The sequence below is a fragment of the Pituophis catenifer genome, unplaced genomic scaffold (assembly GCF_029215685.1).
Source record: "Pituophis catenifer annectens isolate HBS135680 unplaced genomic scaffold, rPitCat1.0.hap2 SCAF_1, whole genome shotgun sequence".
NCBI lineage: Eukaryota > Metazoa > Chordata > Lepidosauria > Squamata > Colubridae > Pituophis > Pituophis catenifer.
The window spans coordinates 97,382,870-97,407,841 of record NW_027256881.1 but is presented as its reverse complement, the minus strand read 5'-3'; the positions used below and the strand labels follow the sequence as shown (position 1 = coordinate 97,407,841).

Sequence of the window (24,972 nt, the reverse complement as noted above, 5' to 3'; positions counted from 1 at the left end):
ATTTTAAATTTACTCAAAGGTTCTGTGTTTCTTTGCAGCATCACACACTGTGCCCGATCTAAACTCCTGTTAGAAGAGAAGCTTGCAAGAGGTTAGGAGTTTGGATACGTACTGAAAATGATTTTCAAAGATAAGAGTTTTTAAAAGTGCAATGCGGTTTAATTAATTATACATTATTGTTTCCTTTCCTTTTTAAAATGAAACATTTCCTCTCTTTGGTATCAATTTCAATAATGAACATGAGGAATGAAAAAATAAGTGATTACATATGACTTTAGTGGCCTGGATTTCTAGCTGGACCTCGTCTGATAGTTGTGACTCCATGTTCCATAACCTCTCAACCTTAAATATGGTTTCCCATAAATTGTCTGGAGGATCCCAGATCTGATCTTTACCTTGAAAGCAGGTTTAATAGTGCCAAAAGCCAAATCTTCAGAGGATAACCCAATGTGCATTAAAGCATGGGAAGATTACTTGGGAGAAATTATAAGTATCTTGCAAACTGAATTTAGCACGGACGCCTGGATTTAATTCACACAGAGCATGTTTGATTTGTTGGTTGGTTTAACTATCAGGTTGGCATTTTAGCCAGTTTTATCTGCAAGCTGTAGTTTATAGTTTAAACATGATGTGTGAATCAAGTCAGATGTGTTTTATTCTGTTAATAAAACTTACATCTGGTTTATATCATTAGTGATGTGTTCATAGTTTGATAATCAGGTCAAAGGGATAACCTAGAGGTAATGTTTACCTTGCTTTCCATCATACCTTCAATTACAACCTCATACTTGCTGTTGGAATTTCAGGTTAGTTTATAGAATCTGTTCCATATTAAATGTTGATAGTAACTTGAATAGTGGGAAGTAAACTGCTGCAAATTTATATGGCCTGGCCAAAATTGGTAACCATAAGACTATATAACCATATGTTTTATATTACTGTTTTACCATGGGGAGTAGTGATGTCTCCCTTGGACGATTCCTCTGACTCTTTTTCGGAGGCCTACTTGAGGGAGGATGAGTTTATTCCGGGCATTTTGGGAACAAGGTTAATTACTGACCCTGAACCGCCAGGAGAAAGAGAATTACAGGCTTCTTCTGGGGACAGCTTGCAGGTAAGTGAAGAGGATGGGGAAGAGCTGTCTTCCATGATGGATCTCAGAGCACGCAGGGTAGAGAAACGGAGGTCTGCCAGAGTACTCAGGAGAAGGCCCCACTCCTCTTGATAGGAAGCACCAGTAAGCTATTTAGTATGGCAGGCAGAGGGAGGTGTTGCTGGCAACAACGTGTATGATTTATGGCTGTGTGTTTGTTCATGCTTCCTGCTGGACTTTTGAACTTCTCCTGACCAGTGAGTTCCCGTGGAGGTACTTTTAGTTTTGCCTGGTGACTTTGAGTTGGTTTAGTGGACTTACTTGCTGGAGCAGCTTTGCATTTGTTTTATGGACTATTGGCCATTGCATGGTGGACTAATCTTGGCTTGCTTGTGGATGACTTATTGTTCGATGATTGAGTGTTTTAATATTTGTAAACCACTGAGAGTTGCAGAATTCCAACAAGTTAAAAAACCCTAATGAAATATATCTGATCAACTAATTTTTGAATAATTTTATTAGTGAGGCAGATCAAATAAATGAAGAAGAATGATAATGTTTGGCAAGAAACTATATGGAAAGAGAAGGAAGAACTTAGGGGAAAAATAAATCCATATGATATCAACTGCAATTAATTTTTAAACTTATTATTAAACTAGAGAACTAGTGATCAGGTTATAGAGAAACCTGATCACTTGTACCCTCTGACTTGGCCTCTACATCATGATCTATATCCATAGGTATTACTTAAAGTTGTTGGATGTAGGATGTAAGTAACCAAATGTGCTAAATATTTTTTCCCTAACTTCATCTTTTTTATAAAATCAAGCAGTACAAAATTAATATATCCAAGATATATAAAGGTGCTGTTCCAAAAGTTTTCCCATTATCAAAGCAACCATCATGTTGACCCATAAAAAAAAATTGATTAGCATATCTTTAATCTCTTCTCATTACAAAAGTCATTTCTCCCAGCCTCCAAAGCATTTGTTTCTATTGAAAAATATTTATGAAATCATTCTGGTATATCTTGACCCATTTGTGGTGATAAATTATAGGATGTTTTCAATATTTTGAAAAAGAAAAAGATGGGGTTACCAAAAGCCATGTTTTTTTAAGGTTGCAGGAAAGCAGGAAACAACTTTGAGAAGAAAGCAGTTATGCACACAATACACATAAGTACATACAGAAAATACATAGGTGTATTGTGATAGCTTAAACTATTGTACATATACGTATTATGGTTGTGTTGAACATTTCTGCTCTTTGTCCTCCTGGAGAGGTTCCTGCCGCTTCCCATGCTGAGTAGATTGTATTTCTTTTATATCCCAAATGAATTTGAGAGGTATATCCTTCATTTGTGCTTGAAAAATATTGTCAAACCTTTCATTTTGCGATACTGTCATAATATTCTTCCAGTCTCCAACAGTTCCTGATGAAAAAGGAGCAGATTGAAGAATCAATTATTAGTCCTAGCCTGTAGTCTGTCCTCCTGAAAAGAGCCCCAGCATTGATGCTGAATCCTCACAGACCTGCCCACCATGAAGGTCCCACCAGTGATGATCATCCTTTTGGCTCTGTGTATCTAGTACAATTCTGGAACCACTGTTTTGTCTTCCCACAAGATCCAGCTGCTACCTTTATTCTCTCATAGCACTTTTATTCATCACAGGAGTAGTAAAAGAATGAGTTTTGGACTCAGCAATAGTCACAGCTGAGGTTTTTATAGTAATACCTTACTTTGGACAATTTTTTCAGCAGAAAGAGGATATACATGTAGTCCTTGAGTTACAAACACAATTGAGCCCAAACTTTTATGTCTTATTTTGGGGGAAACAAGGTAATAAAGGTGGGATCAAACCCTAATAAATAAAAAGCTGCACTTCTGAAGGAGCAGAAAATCCTCTCAAAGGGGTCGTGGGGCACAGCAGTGAAGAGCCAGCTATTGCTCAAGTTGCAGGGACATCAGTTCTCTCTCTTTTCATCTCCCATTTCTCTCCCTCTTTCTTTCTCTCCTCCAACACAACCTCTCAGCCTGGTTTTTTTTTGTTTTTTTTTTTTTAATTTGATTTATATGCCGCCCTTCTCCGGAGACTCAGGGCGGCTTACAATGCTTTAAGCAATAGCCTTCATTCTTTTGTATATTTTATACAAAGTCAGCTTATTGCCCCCACAAACTGGGTCCTCATTTCACCTACCTTAGAAAGGATGGAAGGCTGAGTCAACCTTGAGCCTTGGAGAGATTCGAACCAGCAGAAATTGCAGGCAGCTGTGTTAATAACAGGGTGCACTAAACCCTTGTACTATCAAGGCTCTTCAGCTCCCTTTCAAAGCTACATCTCAAGATCTGGGAGATTCAGGGAAAAGCCTCATCAGAAAGAATTGGATTCTTCACTGTCCAAGCCAGAATGGCCCTGATAGGCCTAGAGAATTGAGGCCATGTCCTTTCTAGTGACCAATGGGAGTTGAACTGAACCTACCCCCAGGAATAACGTGAGTGCAGAATTCACCTCTCCACCACAATAAACTAACATAGATTTTGCCTGCTGAAGAAGTGGAGATATTCATTCAACACTGGAGAAACTGAGGATGACGTAGAACTACCTCAGGTATATGCTGGGGACAAGAAGTCAATGTCTTGAGGACACAAGAGAAAAAGAAGTGGTTTCTGAAGTGTTTTTGTCCCATGGTTAGATGCAAGAGAGGGAAAATATCAAAGTTTGATTTTGTTCTGTCGGTATTACCTTTGCGTATATGCTTTACGTTTTTTCGTCCAAAACACTCTTCATATGTTTTCATATAATTTGCCCTAGGATCAGCTTTCATGTTCTTGAATGTAGACATCTCCACAACTTTGTCCACTTCTGGGCTGCTCAGCTCTTTTCCAATAAATTTGCATATTTTAAGTACTGTGCCTCTGGGATCCTGGAAGAAAAATTATTTGCTTTTGGAATATTTCTACAGTATACCCTTGAATACCCTTAATTTGGAGGAAGCTCCACTGAACAGAATGGAATTGATTTCCGAGTGAAAACATTATATAGAAGAGCATTAAAAAGGTTTATAAAGTGTCATTTCTTTCTTTATGCAGATAAAACACTGATGGAAATGAATTGGATGGAGATCCTGGACAATAGGCACTTCCCACTACATCTATATCAATTTCAGATGAAGCAAGTTATGTGTGTATGTATGTATTGTAAATAATTACATGCACATACATACATAGATGTAAACACATACAGACACACCTGTATTGATGTAATGGGACATGTTATATTTATTTATTTATTTATTTAATTTGTATAGCGCCCTTCTCCAACAGGACTCAGGGTGGTGAACAGCCACAGTAAAACACAACATATCATACCATAATCCCCTGCGCATCCGCATTCTGGTAACTGGACCCTCCGGGTGCACCCCAAGGGGAGCCCCATGTAGAGAGCATTGCAGTAGTCCAGGCGGGAAATGACGAGTGCCTGAGTGACCGTGCATAGGGAGTCCCGATCTAGAAAGGGACGCAACTGGCGTATCAGGCGGACCTGATAAGAAGCCCCCCTGGCCATGGCCATCATATGCTCTTCTAAAGACAGCCGTGTATCCAGGAGGATGCCCAAGTTGCGAGCCCTTTCCATGGGGGCCAATGATTCGCCCCCAATAACCAGCGATGGCACCAGCTGGCTATATCGGGATGCCGGAAGCCACAGCCACTCGGTCTTGGAAGGGTTGAGTCGGAGCTTGTTTCTCCCCATCCAAACCCACACGGCCTCCAGGCACCGGGACATCACTTCAAGGGCATTGTTGGGATGGCCTGGGGTGGAGATGTACAGCTGAGTGCCATCAGCGTACTGATGGAACTCCACCCCAAAGCCATGGATGATCTCACCCAGCGGCTTTACATAAATGTTGAACAGAACACAGACTGCGACCGGTCAGAGAGGTAGGAGGAGAACCACTGCAAAACGGTGCCCCCCACCCCCAACCCCTCCAACCGGTGCAACATGATACCATGGTCGATGGTATCAAAAGCCGCTGAGAGATCTAACAGGACCAGGATAGAGGAGCATCCCCTATCCCGAGCCCTCCAAAGATCATCCACCAACGTGCCCAATGATACCCTACTGCTTTTTCTCCATCCTAATAGGGTCAGTATTATCCTAATGTTTTCTTGATAGTTTTCTAATAGACGAATACAGATACTTATATGTATATATTTTCTTCAGATCAACAATTATAGATCTTCAGTTGTATTTTCAGCTCTGTATTTCTTTTTTATATCTTACATTATTCATCTAGAAATGTTATAGTGAGCTGGACACCATATAAACCAACTAATCAACCATTTGATTAGTATACATCCATTCCCATCATGCTTTTTCCTTTGGGAACAAGTAATGTTATGCAAAGCACAGAAAAGGAATAAGGCAACCAGGAGAGAAAGAAATAGAAAGATGGTTAAATCAAGCTAAATCAATACTGTGCACTATACCTTTCCAATCTTATCAGCTTCATCTAACTATCATTTTCTCTGCCTTCTTCTGCATCCATTCAGTGTTCCTTCAAATATTTGTTATGTAATTGATCCTGATTAATATGACTAAATCATTTCAACAAATGTGCTTCTGTTATACAGGTTACTCTCATTTGTATTTAATCCACAGCACTTATTAAATCTTAATGCTAACTCTTCTTGTTTCATCACGTATTTACAGTTCCATTCACCTTAAGTTGATATTTCTCCTGACCACATCTCAATTCCTTTTAACAAATTGAGCAAAGCATGCTCTTATATGAAGTCATTTTCATTGCATTCTTTGTCATGCACATACATGAAGCAAGCATGTGAAAGTGCTGTGGCAGAGAGAAGCAGCTGGGTTGAATCTCCGGCGTGTCAGATCTTGCAGCTTTTTCTTCCAGTGGGTGCTGGGTGAGCCTTGGCCACTTAGGGAGATGCTCCACGTGCTCTCCTGAGACACTGGCCCAGCCCGGCTGCTTTTCTCCACCACTGCTCTTGCTGGTGGCCTGCCGGAAGAGTGTCTTGTGCAGCACAGTGAAATTTAGCAGCCGTGAGCTGCCGCTTTGGGTCCTTTAAGTCACATCCAGAAAGCACTGCAGTGGAGAGAAGCAGCATTTAACCCGGCTGCTTCTCTCTTCTGCAGCGCTTGTCAAACCCTTAAAGAAGGATGAAAAGAGAATAGGGATAGAAGAATGGTGTGTTCTTCCTGTATCTCATCTTCAGGAACTTGATCTATCCAAAAGCTTTGGAACAAACCCTTTTCCTCCCTTGTCCCTTTTCTATACACTTCTTTTAGGAAAAAAAAAAGCCCTGTCTGAATCAGCTCTACAAACTCTGCTTAGTTGCATAAGCAGAGAGTTAGCAGGACTTTGATTTTCAAGTTCTTGGCAAACCCACTGGAATAGTTTATGTTGAATGGAAAAGAAAAACAGCATGAACTCTTCTGACCTTAAAAATGTAAAAGTTAGGTTGTTCAGAACATTCACAAAAGTTCAATCATAGATAAAAGCGAACTGTACCTGCAGCTGCATCTCTATTTGTCTAGGCCTATTCCCTGAATCCTATTGACCTTGACAAAAGAATACAGCATTTTTCGGAGTATAAGATGCACATTAGTTTTTGGGGAGGAAAACAAGCTGTTCCAGGCTGTGGTGATCGCCCAGGCCATCGCCACCTCCACACATTGTGTTTTGGGCCTCCTCTGCATGTTACGTTTTTGGCTACCAATCCCCACCACCTAGAACCGACCAAAAATGCGATGCGCTGATGTAAAAAACGGCCAAAGAGTGGGGGCCGGAGGATGGGTGGGGCTTCATCAACATTTGCTGTATAAGACGCACAGACATTTCCACCCACTTTTGGTGGGGGAAAGTGCATCTTATACTTGGAAGAATATGGTAAGTGGGGGAAAGAAGTGAATAGTCTCACCTGGATCATTTCCTCATAGCACAGGAAGAGAATATTGAATTCATTCTGATGTGTATACCAGCCTTTCACATGATCGAAGATCAAACTGCTAAAAACTGTTGGTTCAAGCAGAGAATGGAAATAAGAATGGTCGTGCTTAAGTTAATTCTGATTCCTCACATGAGCTATAAGGAAAATATTTTTCTTTTAAACCTTATATACACAAAGCCAATGTCAGTAATTCATAATGATTTTGAGGATCACTTCTTTCTAAACAGCATGCATTATACAATTAGAATAAGAACTCTTTGGAAATGTCTTTGGAAATGGAAAAAAATTGCTAAGGATACCAACAATCGTTTCTGCATTTTAAGGCAGGAGGCCATCAACTGATCGTACAGGGACTGTTTGAAATTATGACATCACTGAATTAAGGGGCTTATAACTCCTGCCCGAATTTATGGCTACTGCCATGCCCCCATGATTGTGTGAACAAAATTTGAGCTCTTTGCAATCCACCTGCCTTTACAAGGGCGCTGTAGTGGCCTCCCTTCCTATATTCTTACCATACTGTCCCACTGGGTCCCTGTGGGCCTCTTTCCTACCTCCATCACTGATGAATCAGTTGCCATTTTGGTGCTGTAGATCTCCTTCTGGAAGCAGCTACTCCACCATGTGGCCTTCCTACATAATGAAAATGGCTCCACCATATGGCTGTTTTCAGGAAGTGGGCATCATGTCGGAGCAGACATCAATTCATTGCAGCAACTCCCAAAATGGTCTCTGCTTCCAAGGCAGACCCAAATGGCTTCCAGAAGCCCACGGGACTGAGTGGCCTGCTCTCTTTCCCCAGCGTGATCTCTGGAGCTCCAGGGATCACATTGGGGAACAAGAACAGGTTGTTCTGCCTCTCTACAATGTTCCTCTACAGTGGAGGTTGTGTTGCTCTATTCCATAAATGACTGCAATTTTGGGAGCAGCTACCATAAATTGTGGGACCTATGGGATGCTGAGGTCTAGGAAGCAGAGCGTGGGCTGCCTCAGAGAGTGGGGCAGGCCTCGGAGGCCCATGGGCAGGCCATGTGTTGGATCGACGCAGGGAGTCAAGACGCGACCAGCTCTGGTCCAATTCAGTACTTTATTAAGCACAAGAAAAAGACGAGCGGCTGGGCTGCCGGGGCTCTTTAAATACGCTCCGGCAGGCTCAGCCGCCCAATGACAGTTCTTTAAAGTTCCCGCCGGAGGATTAGCGAATCCCCGGCGGATGCCCAAATAAGGACATAACACTCCTCTCCCCTTAGTCCGAAAAATGTCTATCACAGTCAATGTGCGTAACGAAGTCACGCAAGTAGGCGGGACACCTGCTTGTCCGGAATGACCTGCGCAGTTCAGTCTGAGCTTCGCCGCCGACCTGTGCAGGCGAAGCTCCTGTCCTCTCCGGTCCCCGGCTGGGGTGGCCGGTGCTACGGCCGTCGAGTGTGCAGGACCTGTCCCAGCACCTCCGGCCGCAACGTCTGAAACTTCATGCTGGTGTCGTCGGTCCTTCCCTCGCCCGGAGTCTCTGGAACCTTGCTAAGGATACCAACAATCGTTTTTGCATTTTAAGGCGTACAGGGGGCCATCAACTGTTTGTACAGGGACTGTTTGAAATTATGACATCACTGAATGAAGGGGCTTATGTTGAGTCCTCGCACTTACGATGAAGTCCTCGCACTTACGATGCCCATCCCTGATAGGCTAAGACGAACGGACTTGCCGGCGGGAGAATACCGCCTTCCCATTGGTTACTTAGTTTGACAGCTACAGTATAAATAGCTGTCAAGCACCAAAGTTGTTGCTCTGTTTCTCATTAGCTTCTACAGCTGTAGTTAGCAATAAAGAGTTCCTGTTTGATCTTAACCTAGTCTCGCCTCAGTTATTGGTCCTCGGGTCGCCCTACAGAGCACTGGCGACGAGGATGGGATCCCAGGCGTGAGGAGACAGGTAGATCAGCAGCTGAAGTCACTAGCGCTAAGCCAAGGCGCTAGCTGAGTGTTCTGTCCCCGTCCCACACATGCACCCCCACAGACGGCCCAGAGTTAATAAGCCACATGACAAAATCTTTGAAGATAAAGCTGGCAGCAACCCAGTGGCTAGTTGCCAATTCAGACGTTACTCACACAAAACAAAGATTAGACTGCAAGCATTCCGATAAATCAGGCAAATTTTCAACAATACAAGGATTAGTCCAAATGCAGTCCGACAAGGCAGGCAGAAGTCCAGTAAAGCAGAAATCATGGATTATTTCTAGTTTTTGCTTGTCACAAACTGAACCGGCCACCACACCCACATTTATACCCTGTGGGGTGTGGTCGAGTGACTCAGCTAATCTCTGGCATGCCTTCCCCTCTGCTGCGCACGCTTCTCCCTGTGCCGCTGTTGAGGATCCAGCCAGCACTTATCTACTTCGTTGCTGTCCACCTGTGGCTGCGGATATGTGCTTGGCTCTGAGCCTATCTTTTGGCCTTCGGTGTCCTCCGGAGGCATTGCCAGAGAGGAGGGTCCTGGAGAGGGAGGCCTTGCCAACTCCTCTCCCTCACTCTCAGAGTCTGCATCTGTCGATAGCCCAGGCTCAGGCAACGGAGCCACAAGACTGAATCACTAAACGACGAGACGTCGTCAAACTATTCCTCACAGAGAAACAGAGCCCATCCTTATAAGGATGGCACCTCCAACATTCGCTCCTTTCAACCCAGCCACCGAAACCTGGCATTCGTATGAGGCTCAGTTCAAGTGCTTCCTGGAGGCAAACGATTACACAGGACTGACCAGCAGCCGGAAAAGGGCGCATTACTTAAACGCCTGCTGTCCAGAGATGTTCGCTGTTGCACTGGCCCTGCTAGCCCCTGTCCCTGTCCAGTCAGTACCATGGGAAGTCCTGAGGGAAAAGCTCAAGCGCCACTACGAGCCCACGCCATTGCGCATCACTCGAAGGTTCGTTTTCAGGCAGATTCTGCAAGCTGAGGGGGAAATCTGTTAATCACTATATTGCCTCCCTCAGGACTGCCACCTTGAACTACGAATTTGCCAAACTGGAAGACTCCCTACTGGAGCAGTTTGTTTGTGGTGTAAGAGACTTAAGGGTACAACATCATTTGCTAGAAAAGAAAGATATTATCCTTGTGATTGCCATAGAGGAAGCTCAGGCTTGCGAACTGTCAAGCAAGTCCACTTTAGAAATTCGCAAATCACAAGCCGCCACTCCTGTCAGCAAACCCAGCACTGTCCACTCAGAAGAGCTAGACTCTGAGGTAACTGAGGAAGAGGAGGACGAAGTTAGCCATCCCAAAACCTTCAGGGGCAAAAGAAATACCTCAGACAAAGACTTTGCAGGGTCTCCCTGTCAGGTTTGCAGCGAAATGCATCCAAGGGCGGCTTGTTGTTTCAAAACCACCATCTGCCGCAGATGTGGAAAAAAGGGACTCTTGGCAAGAGTCTGCCGGGCTAATCTGCCAAGCGCGCAGCCCAACCCCTCAAGGAGACCGTTCCAAAAGACAACGAAGCCAAGCGGTGACTGCTTTGCCATCTCAAGAGGTAACAACGTCCCTGCGGTGTCTGCCCACCGAGCCAAAATCAGCCCCAACAAAAAAATTTACATGACTGTGACAATTGAAGGAACCCCCTGCCAAATGGAGGTAGACACAGGATCATCCAAATCCCTGATCTCTTGGAACACCTTGCAGAAAATAGCTCCAAAAATGTCTAAAAGTGCACTTCAACCATGCCAAGTGCACCTCAGAGACTACCAGGGGAATGACATCCCTATCATGGGCGGCGCGAAGCTCCTGGTGGAATACAAGACCTTTACAGGCAAGCTACCCCTGCTCATCGTACGAGACCAGCTGCCCAGCCTGCTGGAGCTCGACTGGTTTGGCGCCTTGGGACTTGGCATAACTGGGATCCATTCAACAAATCCAGATAATTTTGAAGACATCATGGCCAAATTCGTAGACGTCTTCAACAATGAATTGGGTGAATATAAGAGTTCACCCATCTCCCTCAATTTAGACCCTCAGGCAGCCCCCATTAGGCTAAAGCCCAGAAGGGTGCACTCAGACCTCTGGTTGATAAAGAGTTAGACAAACTCATAGTGCAGGGTGTGCTAGAACCCACTGACCATGCCCCTTGGGAGACCCCAATAGTCCTACCCATCAAGCCAGATGGGTCAATCTGCATCTGCGTGGATTACAAAAATACAGTCAATAAGGCGCTCCAGGCCAACCCATATCCGGTGCCCGTAGTGCAACACCTGTTGCACTCATTGGGCAAGGGCTCCATTTTTGCCAAGCTGGACATGGCACAAGCCTATCAGCAACTCCCCGTGGACTCTGCCACAGCTGCAGCCCAAACCATTGTTACACACAGGGGGGCATTCAAATGCCGCCGCCTCCAGTTTGGCATAAATGTGGCCCCGGGGATTTTTCAGGGCCTTATGGAGCAACTCCTGCATGGGCTGCCGGGAGTCATTCCATATTTTGATGACATTTTAATTTCCGCCTCCAGCCGGTCAGAACTCAAAAGCAAATTGAGGACTGTCCTGCGCCGCTTCCAAACGGCTGGTCTCAAACTCAAAAGAATAAAATGTAGGATTGGGGTGCCACAGGTAGAATTCTTAGGGTACTTAGTAGATGCCTCTGGCATACACCCCACACCTTCAAAAGTCACAGCCATCAAAAGGGCCCCCACCCCTAACAACAAGACAGACTTGTAAGCTTTCCTCGGCCTCTTAAATTTTTACAGCTCCTTTTTGCACCACAAGGCTTCAGTGGCCGAACCTCTGCACTGTTTATTAGATAAAAAGACCCCCTGGTGTTGGGGACCCCGGGAAGCTGCCTCTTTTTTGGCTGTCAAATCCCTCCTGACATCCAAGGCTGTCTTGGTGCAATATACTGACAGCCTTCCCTTAGTTCTCGTTGCTGACGCTTCCCCGTTCGGAATTGGGGCCGTTCTAAGCCATGCCCTCCCAGATGGCAGAGAGGCCCCCATTGCCTTCTATTCTAGACCACTCTCCTCTACGGAGCGCAATTACGGCCAAATAGACAAGGAAGCGCTGGCTGCTGTGGCAGCCATCAAGCGCTCCCATGATTACCTCTATGGCTGTCCCTTCACCCTGGTCACTGACCACAAGCCCCTCTTAGGCATCCTGGCTGGCAACATTCCAATGCCCCAGGTCTTCTCCCCCCGCATGTCGCGCTGGGTCGAATTCCTAGCCGCGTACTCCTATTCACTGATTTACTGCCCGGGAAAACTCCTGGCCCATGCCGATGCCCTCAGTCGCTGCCCCTTGCCCATCTCTTTATACGATCCCGCTCCTGCTTCCCAAGTTCTCAAGTTCTCCTCATTGAGTCCTCACACCTGCCCATCTCTGCGTCAGATGTTGCATCCCACTCTGCCAAAGACCCCACCATATGCAGGGTTTTGGACTGGGTACGCAGGGGATGGCTACCTGGGAGTGTAGGTCCTGAGTTCAAGTCATACCACATTAGACAGCATGAGCTGTCTGTACAGTGAGGGTGTTTGCTGTGGGGGAATAGACTAGTGGTGCCCGCCAAGCTCCAGCAGCAAGTTTTGGAGACTCTTTATGAAGGGCACCTGGGAATAGTCAGAATGAAGTCATTAGGGCACAGCTATGTCTGGTGGCCAAATTTTGACCAAGCCCTTTGGGTCACAGGGTGCCAGCCATGCCAACTATCCCGACCAGCGACCCCTGCTGCCCCAGTTAAGGAGTGGGAAATGCCAAAGTCGCCCTGGTCAATAATCAATGTAGACTTTGCCGGACCGTTCCATGGGCAAACCTTCCTGGTGGTGGTAGATACCTACTCAAAGTGGGTAAACATAGTCGCCATGGCATCTACCACATCTGCCGCCCTAATCAGGGCACTACAGAGACTCTTTGCCATTCCATGGGCTGCCTGACATCATTGTCTCGGACAACGGCCCGCAACTGTCATCCGCTGTCTTCCAAGTATACCTGGCAGGCCACGGGATACGTCATGCCAGGGTGGCACCATTTTGCCCTGCCAGCAATGACCTGGCAGAGAGGGTTGTGAGATCAGCCAAAGAGACTCTCTCACGTTTTGACCATGGGGACTGGCCGGAGAAAGTGGCCCGCTACCTATTGGCACAGCATGTAACTCCATGCCCTTCTACCAACAGGAGCCCTGCAGAACTTTTAATGGGCCGACGACTCCGCACTGACCTCGACCGCCTGCACCCAGCCTACTTGCCGGAGAAGCCCCCAGACTCAACCGGTCGCCACCGCAGCTTCAATGTGGGCGACCCTGTCTATGCCCAAAACTTTACGGGCGATCCAAAGTGGCTTCCCGGGATGGTCGAACAAAACACCAGGCCCTACTCCTACCAGATCCTGATGGCAGGCTCTGGCACTGCCACCTGAACCAAGTCAGAGCCCGAATAACACTCAGGCCGGACAACTTCACCGGCCTAGATGACCCCGCAACGGTTCCAGTCGCTAACTATACACCTGCAGCCCCTAACTCAAACGTGCCACCAGAGACTGACTTACCTGGGGAACAGCACGACGACGTGACTGAATCCAGGGTTCCAGAAGAGTCGCCGAGAGTTCCACCAGCAACACAGGCAGCTCCAACTTCTACAGCCGCTGCCCCCAAACTGCGTAGGTCTAATCTGATGTGCAGGCACCCAGCATATCTAGCCGACTATGCCTGCTCCGTCCAAGGGGGAAGGGGTGTTGAGTCCTCACACTTACGATGAAGTCCTCACACTTACGACACCCATCCCGGATAGGCTAAGGTGCACGGACTTGCCAGCGGGACAATACCGCCTTCCCATTGGTTACTTAGTTTGACAGCTACAGTATAAATAGCTGTCAAACACCAAAGTTGTTGCTCTGTTTCTCATTAGCTTCTAAAGCTATAGTTAGCAATAAAGAGTTCCTGTTTGATCTTAACCTAGTCTCGCCTCAGTTATTGGTCCCTGGGTCGCCCTACAGAGCAGCTTATAACTCCTGCCCGAATTTATGGCTACTACCATGCCCCCATGATTGTGTGAACAAAATTTGAGCTCTTTGCAATCCACCTGCCTTTACAAGGGATACTGTAGTGGCCTCCCCTCCTATATTCTTACGATATTGTCCCACTGGGTCCCTGTGGGCCTTTTTCCTACCTCCATCACTGATGAGTCAGTGAAAACCATATGGCTGTGTCCAGGAAGTGGGCATCATGTCGGAGCAGATCACATTGGGGAACAAGAACAGGTTGTTCTGCCTCTCTACAATGTTTCTCTACAGTGTCCCTCAGCCTGTTCCTCTACAGTGGAGGTTGTGTTGCTCCATTCCACAAATGGCTGCAATTTTGGGAGCAGCTATCATGAATTGTGGGACCTATGGGATGCTGAGGTCTAGGAAGCAGAGTGTGGGCTGCCTCAGAGAGTGGGACAGGCCTTGGAGGCCCGGGGCAGGCCATGAGTGGGCTATAAAAGTGTTGCAGCACATGCCTGGGCCTGCACTAGGCTTCCCAGGATCTTCCCCACAACAGAAGCACCCCTTGCTCTGCTTAATTGCCAGCCCGGTTGCTTAACACCCATGAAGAGCAGGAATGAGGATTGTTAGGCAAGGCATTGAAGACAGTTACAATTAATGATAGCCCTGAGTTGAAAAATGACTCAGTTGGGATTGTTTTCCAACTCATCCAAGTCACATGTTGTCTCTGGCCAGATTTACACCATTACTGTTTAATGCAGTTCCTCTAGTGAACCCCGTTAGATCCTTATTGCTACATTGGCTGACATGGATTTTATTTTAATAGAGAGAGGTGGAAGTTTATGAGTGTTTAATTTTTCCCCACACACAAACCAATATGAGCAACTGTGCAAAGTGAGATTTAGCCTGGAGTTTCATTGGAGAATGGGGAAACTTTGGATTCATTAAATGTAAAGTTCTCTCCTATTGCTGAAATGCTTCAAACTGAGTGTTGTTGTTGTTAATAACTCCAAGGGGACACACTAGCAAACCAGACCTTTTTGACAGTGTTGTGATAATTAAAGTTTTTATTTCCATCTTACCGTTTCCAGATAAAAATCTTTCCATGTATTCCTCCAAATTCAATGAATTTTCCACTGCCCTGAATGAGTTGATATAATGAAAAAAGGACACGAAAGTGTCTTTTGGATTTCGGTACACGTAAATAACCTGCAAGAATATATATTATATGTAATCTGTAATAAATACATTCATTTTTAATAAACTGAAGATATGTTCTAAAGTACATTGAAAAACGTTCTTATAAAATTATATAAATGTTTCCCTTTTCCTGATATAAAGTATATTTCACTGGCCCACATTTTATTCTCTCTTTTTTTTAATTTTAAAAAGGAAAACTTTATTCATTCTTAAAAACATTTAAAACATACAAAAGCTTGATTAAGTTAAAAGTTAACTTAATCAAGAAACAAATTTACATATACATATACAATAAACAACTTCAACTACTAACTAGTTTCTATTATTATATATACATATATACAAACCTACAGTGACATATTTCATTTTCTATCTATCTGACAGTGCATTTTTTAATTATATTAATTTCCTCTAAATTTCATGTCTACCCATTTGGCCTCCTCTGATTTATCCACTGGTACCATCTATTCCATATTGTAAAATATTTTGAATCCTCCTTATCCTGTAACTCTAAGGTTAATTTGTCCATTTCTGCGCATGTGTATATCTTTTGTATTAGCTCCTGATCGGTTGGCAATCTATTTGTTTTCAAAAATTGTGCTACCGCTAATTTAGCCGCCGTTATTATGTGAAGTATTAAATATTTTATATCATTCCTAATGTTCTTTTTAATCATACCTAATAAAAAAATTTCGGGTTCTAATTCAATTTCATAATCTGTTATTTCTGCTATCCATGTTTTTATCTTGTTCCAATATTTCTTAATTTCTGGGCAGAGCCACCAAGCGTGATAAAAAGTTCCCTGTGCTTTTTTACACTTCCAACAGGTCAGGTTTGCATTTGAGTACATTTTTGCTAACCTTGCGGGGGCCAGATACCATCGATACCACATTTTATAGTGATTTTCTTTGTTGGCTACCGATTTTGTCATGCTATAGTTATTCTCCCATGCTCTTTCCCATTCTTCTAGTTGTGTACTGTGCCCAATGTTCCTCGCCCAGGCTATCATCTGCCCTTTAACCAATTTATTTTATTTATTTATTTATTTTTTGATTTGTATACTGCCTTACTCCCGAAGGACTCAGGGCGGTGAACAGCCAAGCAATAAAATACATAAATACACAAAATTTAAAACCAGATAAAATCAAATTAAATCATTTTGGCCCAGACAGATTAAAACACCCCAATAATTTAAAAACAGATTAAAATTTACATATTAAAAGAGGGAGGAGATTAGGCCAATTCTTCTGCCAAATCATATTCGAGTAAATATTTATAAATTTTCAAAATTAATTTCCCTTCTTTGGATTCTAATAATTTGTCCAATTGATTTGGTTTTAAATCTATTCCTCCCTCCTCCTGATCCTTCCTATATCTTATCTTTATTTGTGAATATGGCCACCAGTCTATTGCTATTCCTTGTTCCTTTAATTCTTCTCTGGATTTCAGTTTCCCCTGTCTATCTAGTATTTCTCTATATCTTAATATTTTTTGTTTTGATAATATATTGGGGTGAGTTATTGCTTCTATTGTCGATAGCCAGCCGGGGATTTTCATGTAGTGTTTGTGTTGAATTTGTTGCCATGTATTAATTAAAGATTTCCTAATAGTGTGGTTATTGAAGTGTTTATATATTTTATTCCTGGTGTTCCAAATAAAGGCATGCCATCCCTTCATCAGGTCATGTCCTTCCAAGTTTAACAACCTTTGATTATCCAAAGTTATCCATTCCTTGATCCAAAGTAAGCTTGCAGCCTTGTAGTATTTTTGCCATGCCGGGAAACCAAATCCGCCTCTAATTTTATCGTCTTGCAATATATTTAGTTTTATTCTTGATTTTTTCCCTTCCCACACAAATTTTGTGGTTATTTTATCCAAGTTATCAAAGAATTTCTTGTCCAATTTTATTGGAATTGTTTGGAATAAATAAAGGAGTCTTGGCAGTATATTTGATTTTATTGCTGCTATCCTCCCCAACAAATATAGTCTTAATTTCCCCCATTTCTCTAAATCCTCTTTTATTTTCTGGACTAAAGGTTCATAATTATCTTGTTTTATTGTTATAGTTCTAGCCGTCAGATGTATCCCCAGATATTTCACTTTTTTAACTGCCTGTAATCCTGAATCTTTTACTAATTTCTCTACTTGTTTTGTTGTCATATTTTTTGTTATCATATTTGTCTTTTCTTTATTAACTTTTAGACCCGCTACTTTTCCAAATTTTTCAATCTCTTTTAGTAATTTCGGGGTTGTTTCTGTTGGGTTTTCTATGACGAAGACCAGGTCGTCAGCAAATGCTTGGACCTTGTACTCCTCTCTCTTAATCTTTAATCCTTGCATTTCTTTGTTTACCCTAATTCTAATTAGCAGGTTTTCCAAGGTTAAAATAAAAAGTAGGGGTGATAGCGGGCATCCCTGCCTTACTCCTTTATTTATTCCAAAAAATTTTGTTGGATCTCCGTTTATCAAAATACATGCTTTTTGGTTCTGATGTATTGCTGTTATCATTTTAGTAAATTTCTCTCCAAAATTCATTGTTTTGATTTGTTGTTTCATAAATTGCCAATTTACTTGATTGAACGCTTTTTGTGCATCCAGAAAGATCAGAGCTACCTGTCTCTCTGGATGCACCTCGTAATATTCCAAAACATCCATTACCATCCTTAAATTATTTCTTATCTGTCTTGTGGGCAAGAAACCATTTTGGTCCTGATGTATTTTGTTGTGTAATATTTTTTTCAACCTATTGGCAATTATACTCATGAAAATTTTGTAATCGGCATTCAACAAAGAAATTGGCCTATAGTTTTTTATTAATGTGGTATCTGCCCCCTCTTTTGGTATTAAGGAGATATACGCTTCTTTGCATGTGTTTGGTAATTTTGCCTCCATCAGCGCTTCATTGTATATTTCTAATAGCATTCCATTTAATAATTCCCCAAATGTTTTGTAAAACTCGGTTGGTAGACTATCGGTCCCCGGAGTTTTATTATTTTTTTGTCTCTTCAGCGCTTCTTTTAATTCCCCTATCGTAATCTCCTTATCTAATAGTTCTTTTTCTTCCTCTGTTAGTATTTGCACTCCCTCTCCTTTTAGATAATGTTCAATTTCCTCCATTGTTACTATGTCCTTCTCATAGAGTTTTTGATAATATTGGACTACTATCTCCTTTTTTTTCTCTAAGCTCTGATGGATCCTTCCCTCATCATCTTGTAGCTTCTGAATTGTCTTTTTTTCCCTTTCCTTCCTCAGTCTGTATGCCAACCACCTCCTTGGTTTGTTTGCGTGTTCGAAGTAGTTCTGCCTTATATATCTTAAAGTAATTGCGTATTTCCCTTGTTCTAATATGTTCAGCTTGTGTTTTGCCGCTATCCATTTTACCCTTATTTGTTCAACCCCTGGTTTCCCTTGCAATTTACGTTCCCAATTTTGAATTTCTTCTCGTATTTTATTATATTCTTTTTCTCTCTCTTTTCTCCATTTTGCATTATATGCTATTGTAAGGCCTCTTGCATACGCCTTAGTTGTGTCCCATAAGTTTTGTAGGGAGGTGTGTTGTTTTGTATTTTCCTTGTAAAACAATTCTAACTCCTTTTCCATATAATTCTTGTATTCTTTTTCTTTTATCAATTGTATATTCATTGTCCATTTGTTTTTCCTTTTCTGCTGCCCCTTTCACGTCATCATTATTGGGTTGTGATCCGCCCAATCATTTGATAGAATTTCTACCGCTTCTATTTCTGTCATTAACATACTAGATACCCATGGTATATATCTCCTATTTAGCAATGTGGCCAGGAACCAGTAGTCCTTTCGCAGATCTCTTATCCTTTTGGGAATTTGTTTCAGAGTAATTATTTCTTTATTCCTATAGAACATAGGTTCGTCCTTTGTTATTTTGTATACAATATCCCTCACCTTTCTTCTTACGAATCTTATGTGTACCTCCCGGGGAAGTTTATTTTGTTGGGCGTAATTTGTATGGACCCGGTACACTTCATCAAGTTCATTTATTATTTCGTCCTTTTCTCTTTGGAGCGACTCAGCAATCATCTCAGCCATTATCATCATCAAATCTTCCTCCCTCTCTTCCGCTACATTTTGGAAACGCAGGTAAAATGCCGCTTTTTCCATTTCCAGCTGTGCCACTGTGTTCTCAAGTTCCTTGTTTAATCCTGTCATTTTTGTATCCAGTGCTTCCAGTTTTTCTTCTGTCAATTCCATTTTTTGTTCTATTTCTTTTATCCTTTGGTCATTTTTTTGAATAATTTCTTCTATCAGATCCATTTTTTCATCAATCTTTTGGATATCGTTCTTTACTTCTCTCTTTACCTCGTCCATATCTTTTCTGGATTGCTCGTGGTTCCTGGTCATACATTCTTGCATTTTGGCCATGGTTTCTTGAATTGTTATTAATGTGGCTTGCATTGTTGGCATATTGGGTGTGCTGGGTTGCTTCTCTGACGCAAACATTCCTTCCAAGGTTTTCTGTGACACTGGGGAGGCTACTGTTCCTGCTAAAATTGATGTTATCTTCTTCCCTGTCTTCAACGTTGTTGTGGTAGTACTCGTCATCTCTTTCCAAATTCTATGTTCTTCCAGCAATATTTTATCAACTTTCTCCCAAATCACCATCCAAATTTTGTATAATTTCTTTCTCTCTCTTTTCTTTCTTCTCGTAAAAAATTCAATTCAGTAATCTCTCACTCACTTAATCTCTTTCCTTTAAGCAGATTTCTTTAAATAATCTTTAAATAATTAAATAATTAATTATCTCTATAAAATACTCTGTAAAAATGTGGCAGAAATGTAAGTATAAATATAATATAAAATAGCGATATAGATATTAATATACGTATAAATATATATAAAAATGCAATTTAGATAATCAAAGACTTATTCAATCAATCAATTCTTAATACTTAATATTTAGTATTCAATAATTAATAATCAGTTAGTAAATATAATGCTTATAGTACTTAAATTAAGCGCAAATTTCGCTATAGTTCTTAATTAATTCCAATAAATAAGAGAATAAATAAATAAATAAATAAATAAATAAATAAATAAATATCCAATAAATATTAGTAACAATTATCTATTTTATCTATAATAATCAGTAACAATTATCTATGTCTAAATAAAAAAAGGACTATATATGAATGGTATATTTCAAGTTTTCTATGAGTCTCGTTTGCTATATCTTCAACAAAAGAAAAAGCAAGTCTCTCTCTTTTTTTTTACACTGAAGTCTTTTCCTATTTCAATATGGCGATCTCTAATCTGCACAGTCACAGTTTGCAGTTTTTACTTTGCCAAACTACCTCTCTCCTTCCGTTAGGGCAGCCAAAAAAGGAGGTTACAAAGAATGTCTATTCTTCTTCAAATCACCGCAGTTGATCTAAGTCCACTTCTTCTCACCTCGTTTTCGCTGTTTTAGTGTTTTGGTGTTTTTTATTCTTTCTCTGCTGATCTATATTCCGTCCTCTTCCTTTCTGCTCGCCTCTACAATTGCTGCCCATTCACGCTCTGAAATCTTCTCTTTTCACACTACCCCTCTGGAAAAATACTCTCTCCTCGATTTGCGCCAAATTATTCCAAATTATTGATTCTTGCTTTCTGCTCACCCTCCACGATCTTGCACTGTACTCACTCCTCCGCTCCCGATGGTCTCAATCGGCTCGTCGGGCCTCCGGGCCAGCTGCGTTCATCGCGCCGCTGGCTTCTCCTGAGTCTGGAATGAGGGAACTTCGCGGTGCGGTGAGAGATCGCACCTCTCCTCGCCTCCCCCAAAGTTTCCTCTCCTTATTCCCGATCTCTCCAAGATCGGTCTCCGCCAAAAAAGGCACCAAAAGCTCAGAAATCCGACACCAGAGAGAGAGCGTTTCTCTCCTCTACCGCCACGACCCTACGTCACGTTATTCTCATTACCATGTCATGAATTAGAGTACATTGAGCTAGAGTAATTAGCTATACAGTAATTGGCTATATTAGCAATCAAACGATAAATATCTTAATCAAGAAACCACTAACTTAGATAGTCACACAATAAACAATAGCCTAATCAAGGAACTACCAAGAACACTCCTACCAACACTGGCAGGGCAAGCCACTTTTATATAAAATGAGCAAACTCCACTTCTTTCAAGCACTCAGGATTTTATCTAATTGGGTAATAAATACAGTTGCATTACAGTGCTTTTTCTCCTACAATCTGTACTCTTTTCTCCTGCTTTTCTCCTATATGAATATAAACATATATACATAAATATACACATATACTTATACAATCATTATAGTTTTTCAGCTAACTCATTTTATAGTCAGAATAGAGTAACAAGATTGACCTACTTTTCCTTTTTTGGCCCTCAGTTTCTTGGGAACTAGGTAATATGGCAGATGGGACATGAGGACACGAGGTGATGGCATCTCGGTGATATCCACATTGTGTAAGTTGTTTTCTATGGATGGACACCGATGTGATATGGAAATATTTTCTGTTCCATTCCGATGGCCTTCATACAAAATCAAGCATACAATATTCTGGGTCCAGATAGTTCCTAAAAATGAAAATCAACTTGTTTTAAAGTTGAAGGAATTATCTGGGTTTCACATTACTTATATCACCAAAGTTGTATCACTAAGCAAAGAAATAATTAAGAAATAATTAATCACTAAGCAGAAAAAAAAGTAGCTGTATCGCATATTCGTACATCACCTAGAGAGAAAACTCACTTAGAATCTAGAAATGTTCCATTTTACATTTAAATATGTTTTAAATAGTATTTGCTTATAGTATATAAGAATAGTATTTGATTATATAGTGAGGTAATCTATGATCCGGTTTGAGAGAGAGCTTTTAGGCTATCAAACCTATGTCCCCATATGTACGAACTTCTAAACTCTGGGACTTATGTTTGTCCGTTGTTGGAGTAGGAAGGAATTAATTACATAGTAAAGGGATGATTTTTTGCTACTTCTAGAGCTCATCATCCAAGAGTTCCTCAGGGAGGGAAGGAGGGAGGTCGGGAGGGAGGGAAGGAGGGAGGGAGGGAGGGAGGGAGGAAGGGAGGAAGGAAGGAAGGAAGGGTTGTTGCATACTGTAGATGCATTCTTTCCTTGTTTCTAGCTCTAGAGCTCTGGAGAAAGAAAGGAGCTTGGAAATTGTTTTTTCAAAGCCACAGCATAGAAAATACTCCAGAATCTTAAGAAAACAAAGGGGAGGTAGAACCATGCATTTAATAAGGCTTGTTCTGTGAACAAGGCACAGCATGTAAGAAATGTGAGGCTTGTTCTGTGAGCAAGGCATGTTCTGTAAGAAATGCCTGATTTCAATGATACAGACCAAGTTCCAAAATAAAGGCATTTATTTGTGAAGAGGGGAACTAACAAAGGCTACAATCACATGTACAGAATTCCAAACGAAATCAACATAATCAGTGCAATGTATCTATTCACAAGTGTTGGAAGAAATGTCCCTCTGGGTTCAGTTCCAAGTCGGGAGGAAAACATTGGAAACATGGAGGATGTTTGGAAAGATGGTTTAATGGTGGGCAGGACCACATGGTTTGAGGTCCTAGGCCCATGATGGCGAACCTATGGTATGCATGTGAGAGGTGGCACACAGAGCCCTCTCTGTGGGCACGCGCTCCATTGCCAGCTGCTCTTCTTTGTTCTGTCGCACACATGGGCGCTGGCCAGCTGCTCTCTTCCGGGTTCCGGCAGGCACATGTGTGCCGGAAAACCAGCTGGGTGGCACCCATGTGTGCACCAAAACCCAGAAGAGAGCAGCTGGCCAGTGCGCATGCGTACTGGATTAGGTGTCTGGCACCCTGGTGCGCGATGGAACCCAGATTAGCTGGCTGCCGTGCACCTGCTAACCTGCCAGCTGCTCTCTTCTGGGTTCCAGAGCTTGCCTTACAGCTTCCGGTTCCTGTATAAGGGCAGGTATCCTAATTGGTTATCAGACTCCCATGGGGCCATGCAGGGTAACTTTGTAGGTTGTCTTGAGTCCCAGGCTTGGTTGAATCTTGCTGGGTGATGATGTAATGAAGAGGGTTGTGTTCTGAAACTGTGTTGGGCAATTCCTATTATGGCTTAATGGCTGTGTCCTGGTTTGCATCTTGAGTGAGGGCTAATGTCCTGAGGATGAAGGTCTTTTGTTTTGTAGATAAGCTGGGCCAGCCTGTTGTCTCGTAGATAGGTTGGCACCAAAATATCTGCTGGGAGGGCAGGGAGCTGAGGCTCTGAGTTTATGTCTTTAGAAACATGTTTCTCCTTTAGGGAAAATATAATATTCTGCCTTTTTAATATTTTCTAGAATATTTCATTTTTCTAGGAGAGGGGTGGGTGCTAGCTTTCTATATTACTTTCATACAGAGGGGCGGAATGAAACTTCCCAAAGAGAAAGATTAGTTACAGTATGAAATTTAAATATACATTGCTCATGTCATATTACAGAATTCTTACCAGACTTTGGATAAGTGATTACGAATATATCACTATCCCTGGTTTCAAAATCTTCTAGTGCTTCAACGAGATGAAGTTTCATGAATTCTTTTGCTAAATTATACCCTTTATAGTTGAATAATGCTGCATGTTCTGCTTTTTCCATAATAACAGGGCTGCAATAAAAGAGAAATTAAAGGGTTTTTTCCCCTTCCTTAATGCTAGCAGCATAAACAGAGGGTCAAGATCTCTCACTTCACAATTATTGAAATTATTGTTTCAATAATTCACATTTGGCAACCTTCTTCAGCAATGATCCCCAAGAGAAAACAACCTGGAAAAAGTCTACTTTTTTTTTTCTACAACTGTTAAAACAGGAACTCAAAAAGTTACATTTATGGTCTTCAATGTTATCAAGAGGAAAACAAGGAAGTTTGTATACTCTTTGTATACATTGTATGAGGAGAACTGTGTTAGTCTGGGATAGTAACAAATCAGGAGTCTGATAACATCTTTCCAAATTAACACTTTTTATTAAGAGGCATAAGCTTTTGTGAGATGCTACTCGGCTCCTTCTGATTCCAAGTTTATAGTAATTATCGATGTGCATAGCTAGTTGATTTTCTAATGATTTTATTCTAATGACCATATGCATGCCTCATTAATCATACCTTTTAATAGCACTGATCAGTTTAATATTCTGGTTAATATATGAAGTCAAACTGGTTTAATCCTAAACAAATGTATGAATTTTTTGATCCTTGCATCCACATGACTTTTTTTAAAAAAAAATGAAACAATGTATGTGCTATACCTGTTAATAGTAAAACGTCACAGAACTACTTTAAAACGAAGCTTAAAATCATTAACATCTTAATCAAACATTTTCTAATAAACTACTATCATCTGTCTTAATGCTAGGAATAAATCTTTTAGAAATACCTTTATGGTTCTTTCTTGCTGATTATTTAATATCTTTCAGAAATAAAGCACTGAACAGAGCAGAAGGAAAATGACACTCCTGAAATTTAGAAGCAGGCTTTTATCTGTTGACTGTGAAAGGATGCACAGGTGACTGACTTTGTTTCTTTAAAGGGTTTGAACTCTGGACTGTTGACATCAGAAAGCAAACCTAAATCTCAGTATCATTTCATAAACAACCATTTTGCAATCCAGAATTAACTTGATAAAGCCATATCCACATAAAACACAACCTGGATCAGTATCATGCAGGGGATGAATAGTGAAGGACATTGCACAAACCATAAAGTGGAAAGGAGAAAAAAGAATGGCAGGAGTTACCTTTTT

The 24,972-nt window shown here is 41.8% G+C and overlaps 1 protein-coding gene across 1 annotated transcript; it reads right to left on the bottom strand.

The window, feature by feature from the left end:
* Positions 1–1,623: 1,623 nt before the first annotated feature.
* Positions 1,624–24,630, bottom strand: LOC139308856 (amine sulfotransferase-like). The gene is made up of 7 exons (XM_070932780.1): positions 24,607–24,630; positions 23,686–23,840; positions 21,568–21,776; positions 15,099–15,225; positions 7,038–7,132; positions 3,838–4,018; positions 1,624–2,525 (listed from the first exon to the last, which is right to left on the bottom strand). The coding sequence occupies exons 2-7, from the start codon at positions 23,828–23,830 to the stop codon at positions 2,332–2,334; spliced, it is 951 nt and encodes a 316-aa protein (XP_070788881.1). The 5' UTR covers positions 23,831–23,840; positions 24,607–24,630; the 3' UTR covers positions 1,624–2,331.
* Between the last annotated feature and the right edge of the window lie 342 nt (positions 24,631–24,972).

Excerpts from the sequence above, each read along its gene's own strand:
- LOC139308856 (XM_070932780.1), bottom strand. The coding sequence starts at position 23,830 with ATGGAAAAAGCAGAACATGCAGCATTATTCAACTATAAAGGGTATAAT. Across the intron at positions 15,226-21,567 it reads TGAGGGCCAAAAAAGGAAAA|GTTATTTACGTGTACCGAAA; the intron begins GTAGGTCAATCT and ends ATATTCTTGCAG. Across the intron at positions 7,133-15,098 it reads AAGATTTTTATCTGGAAACG|TTTTTAGCAGTTTGATCTTC; the intron begins GTAAGATGGAAA and ends TTGAACCAACAG.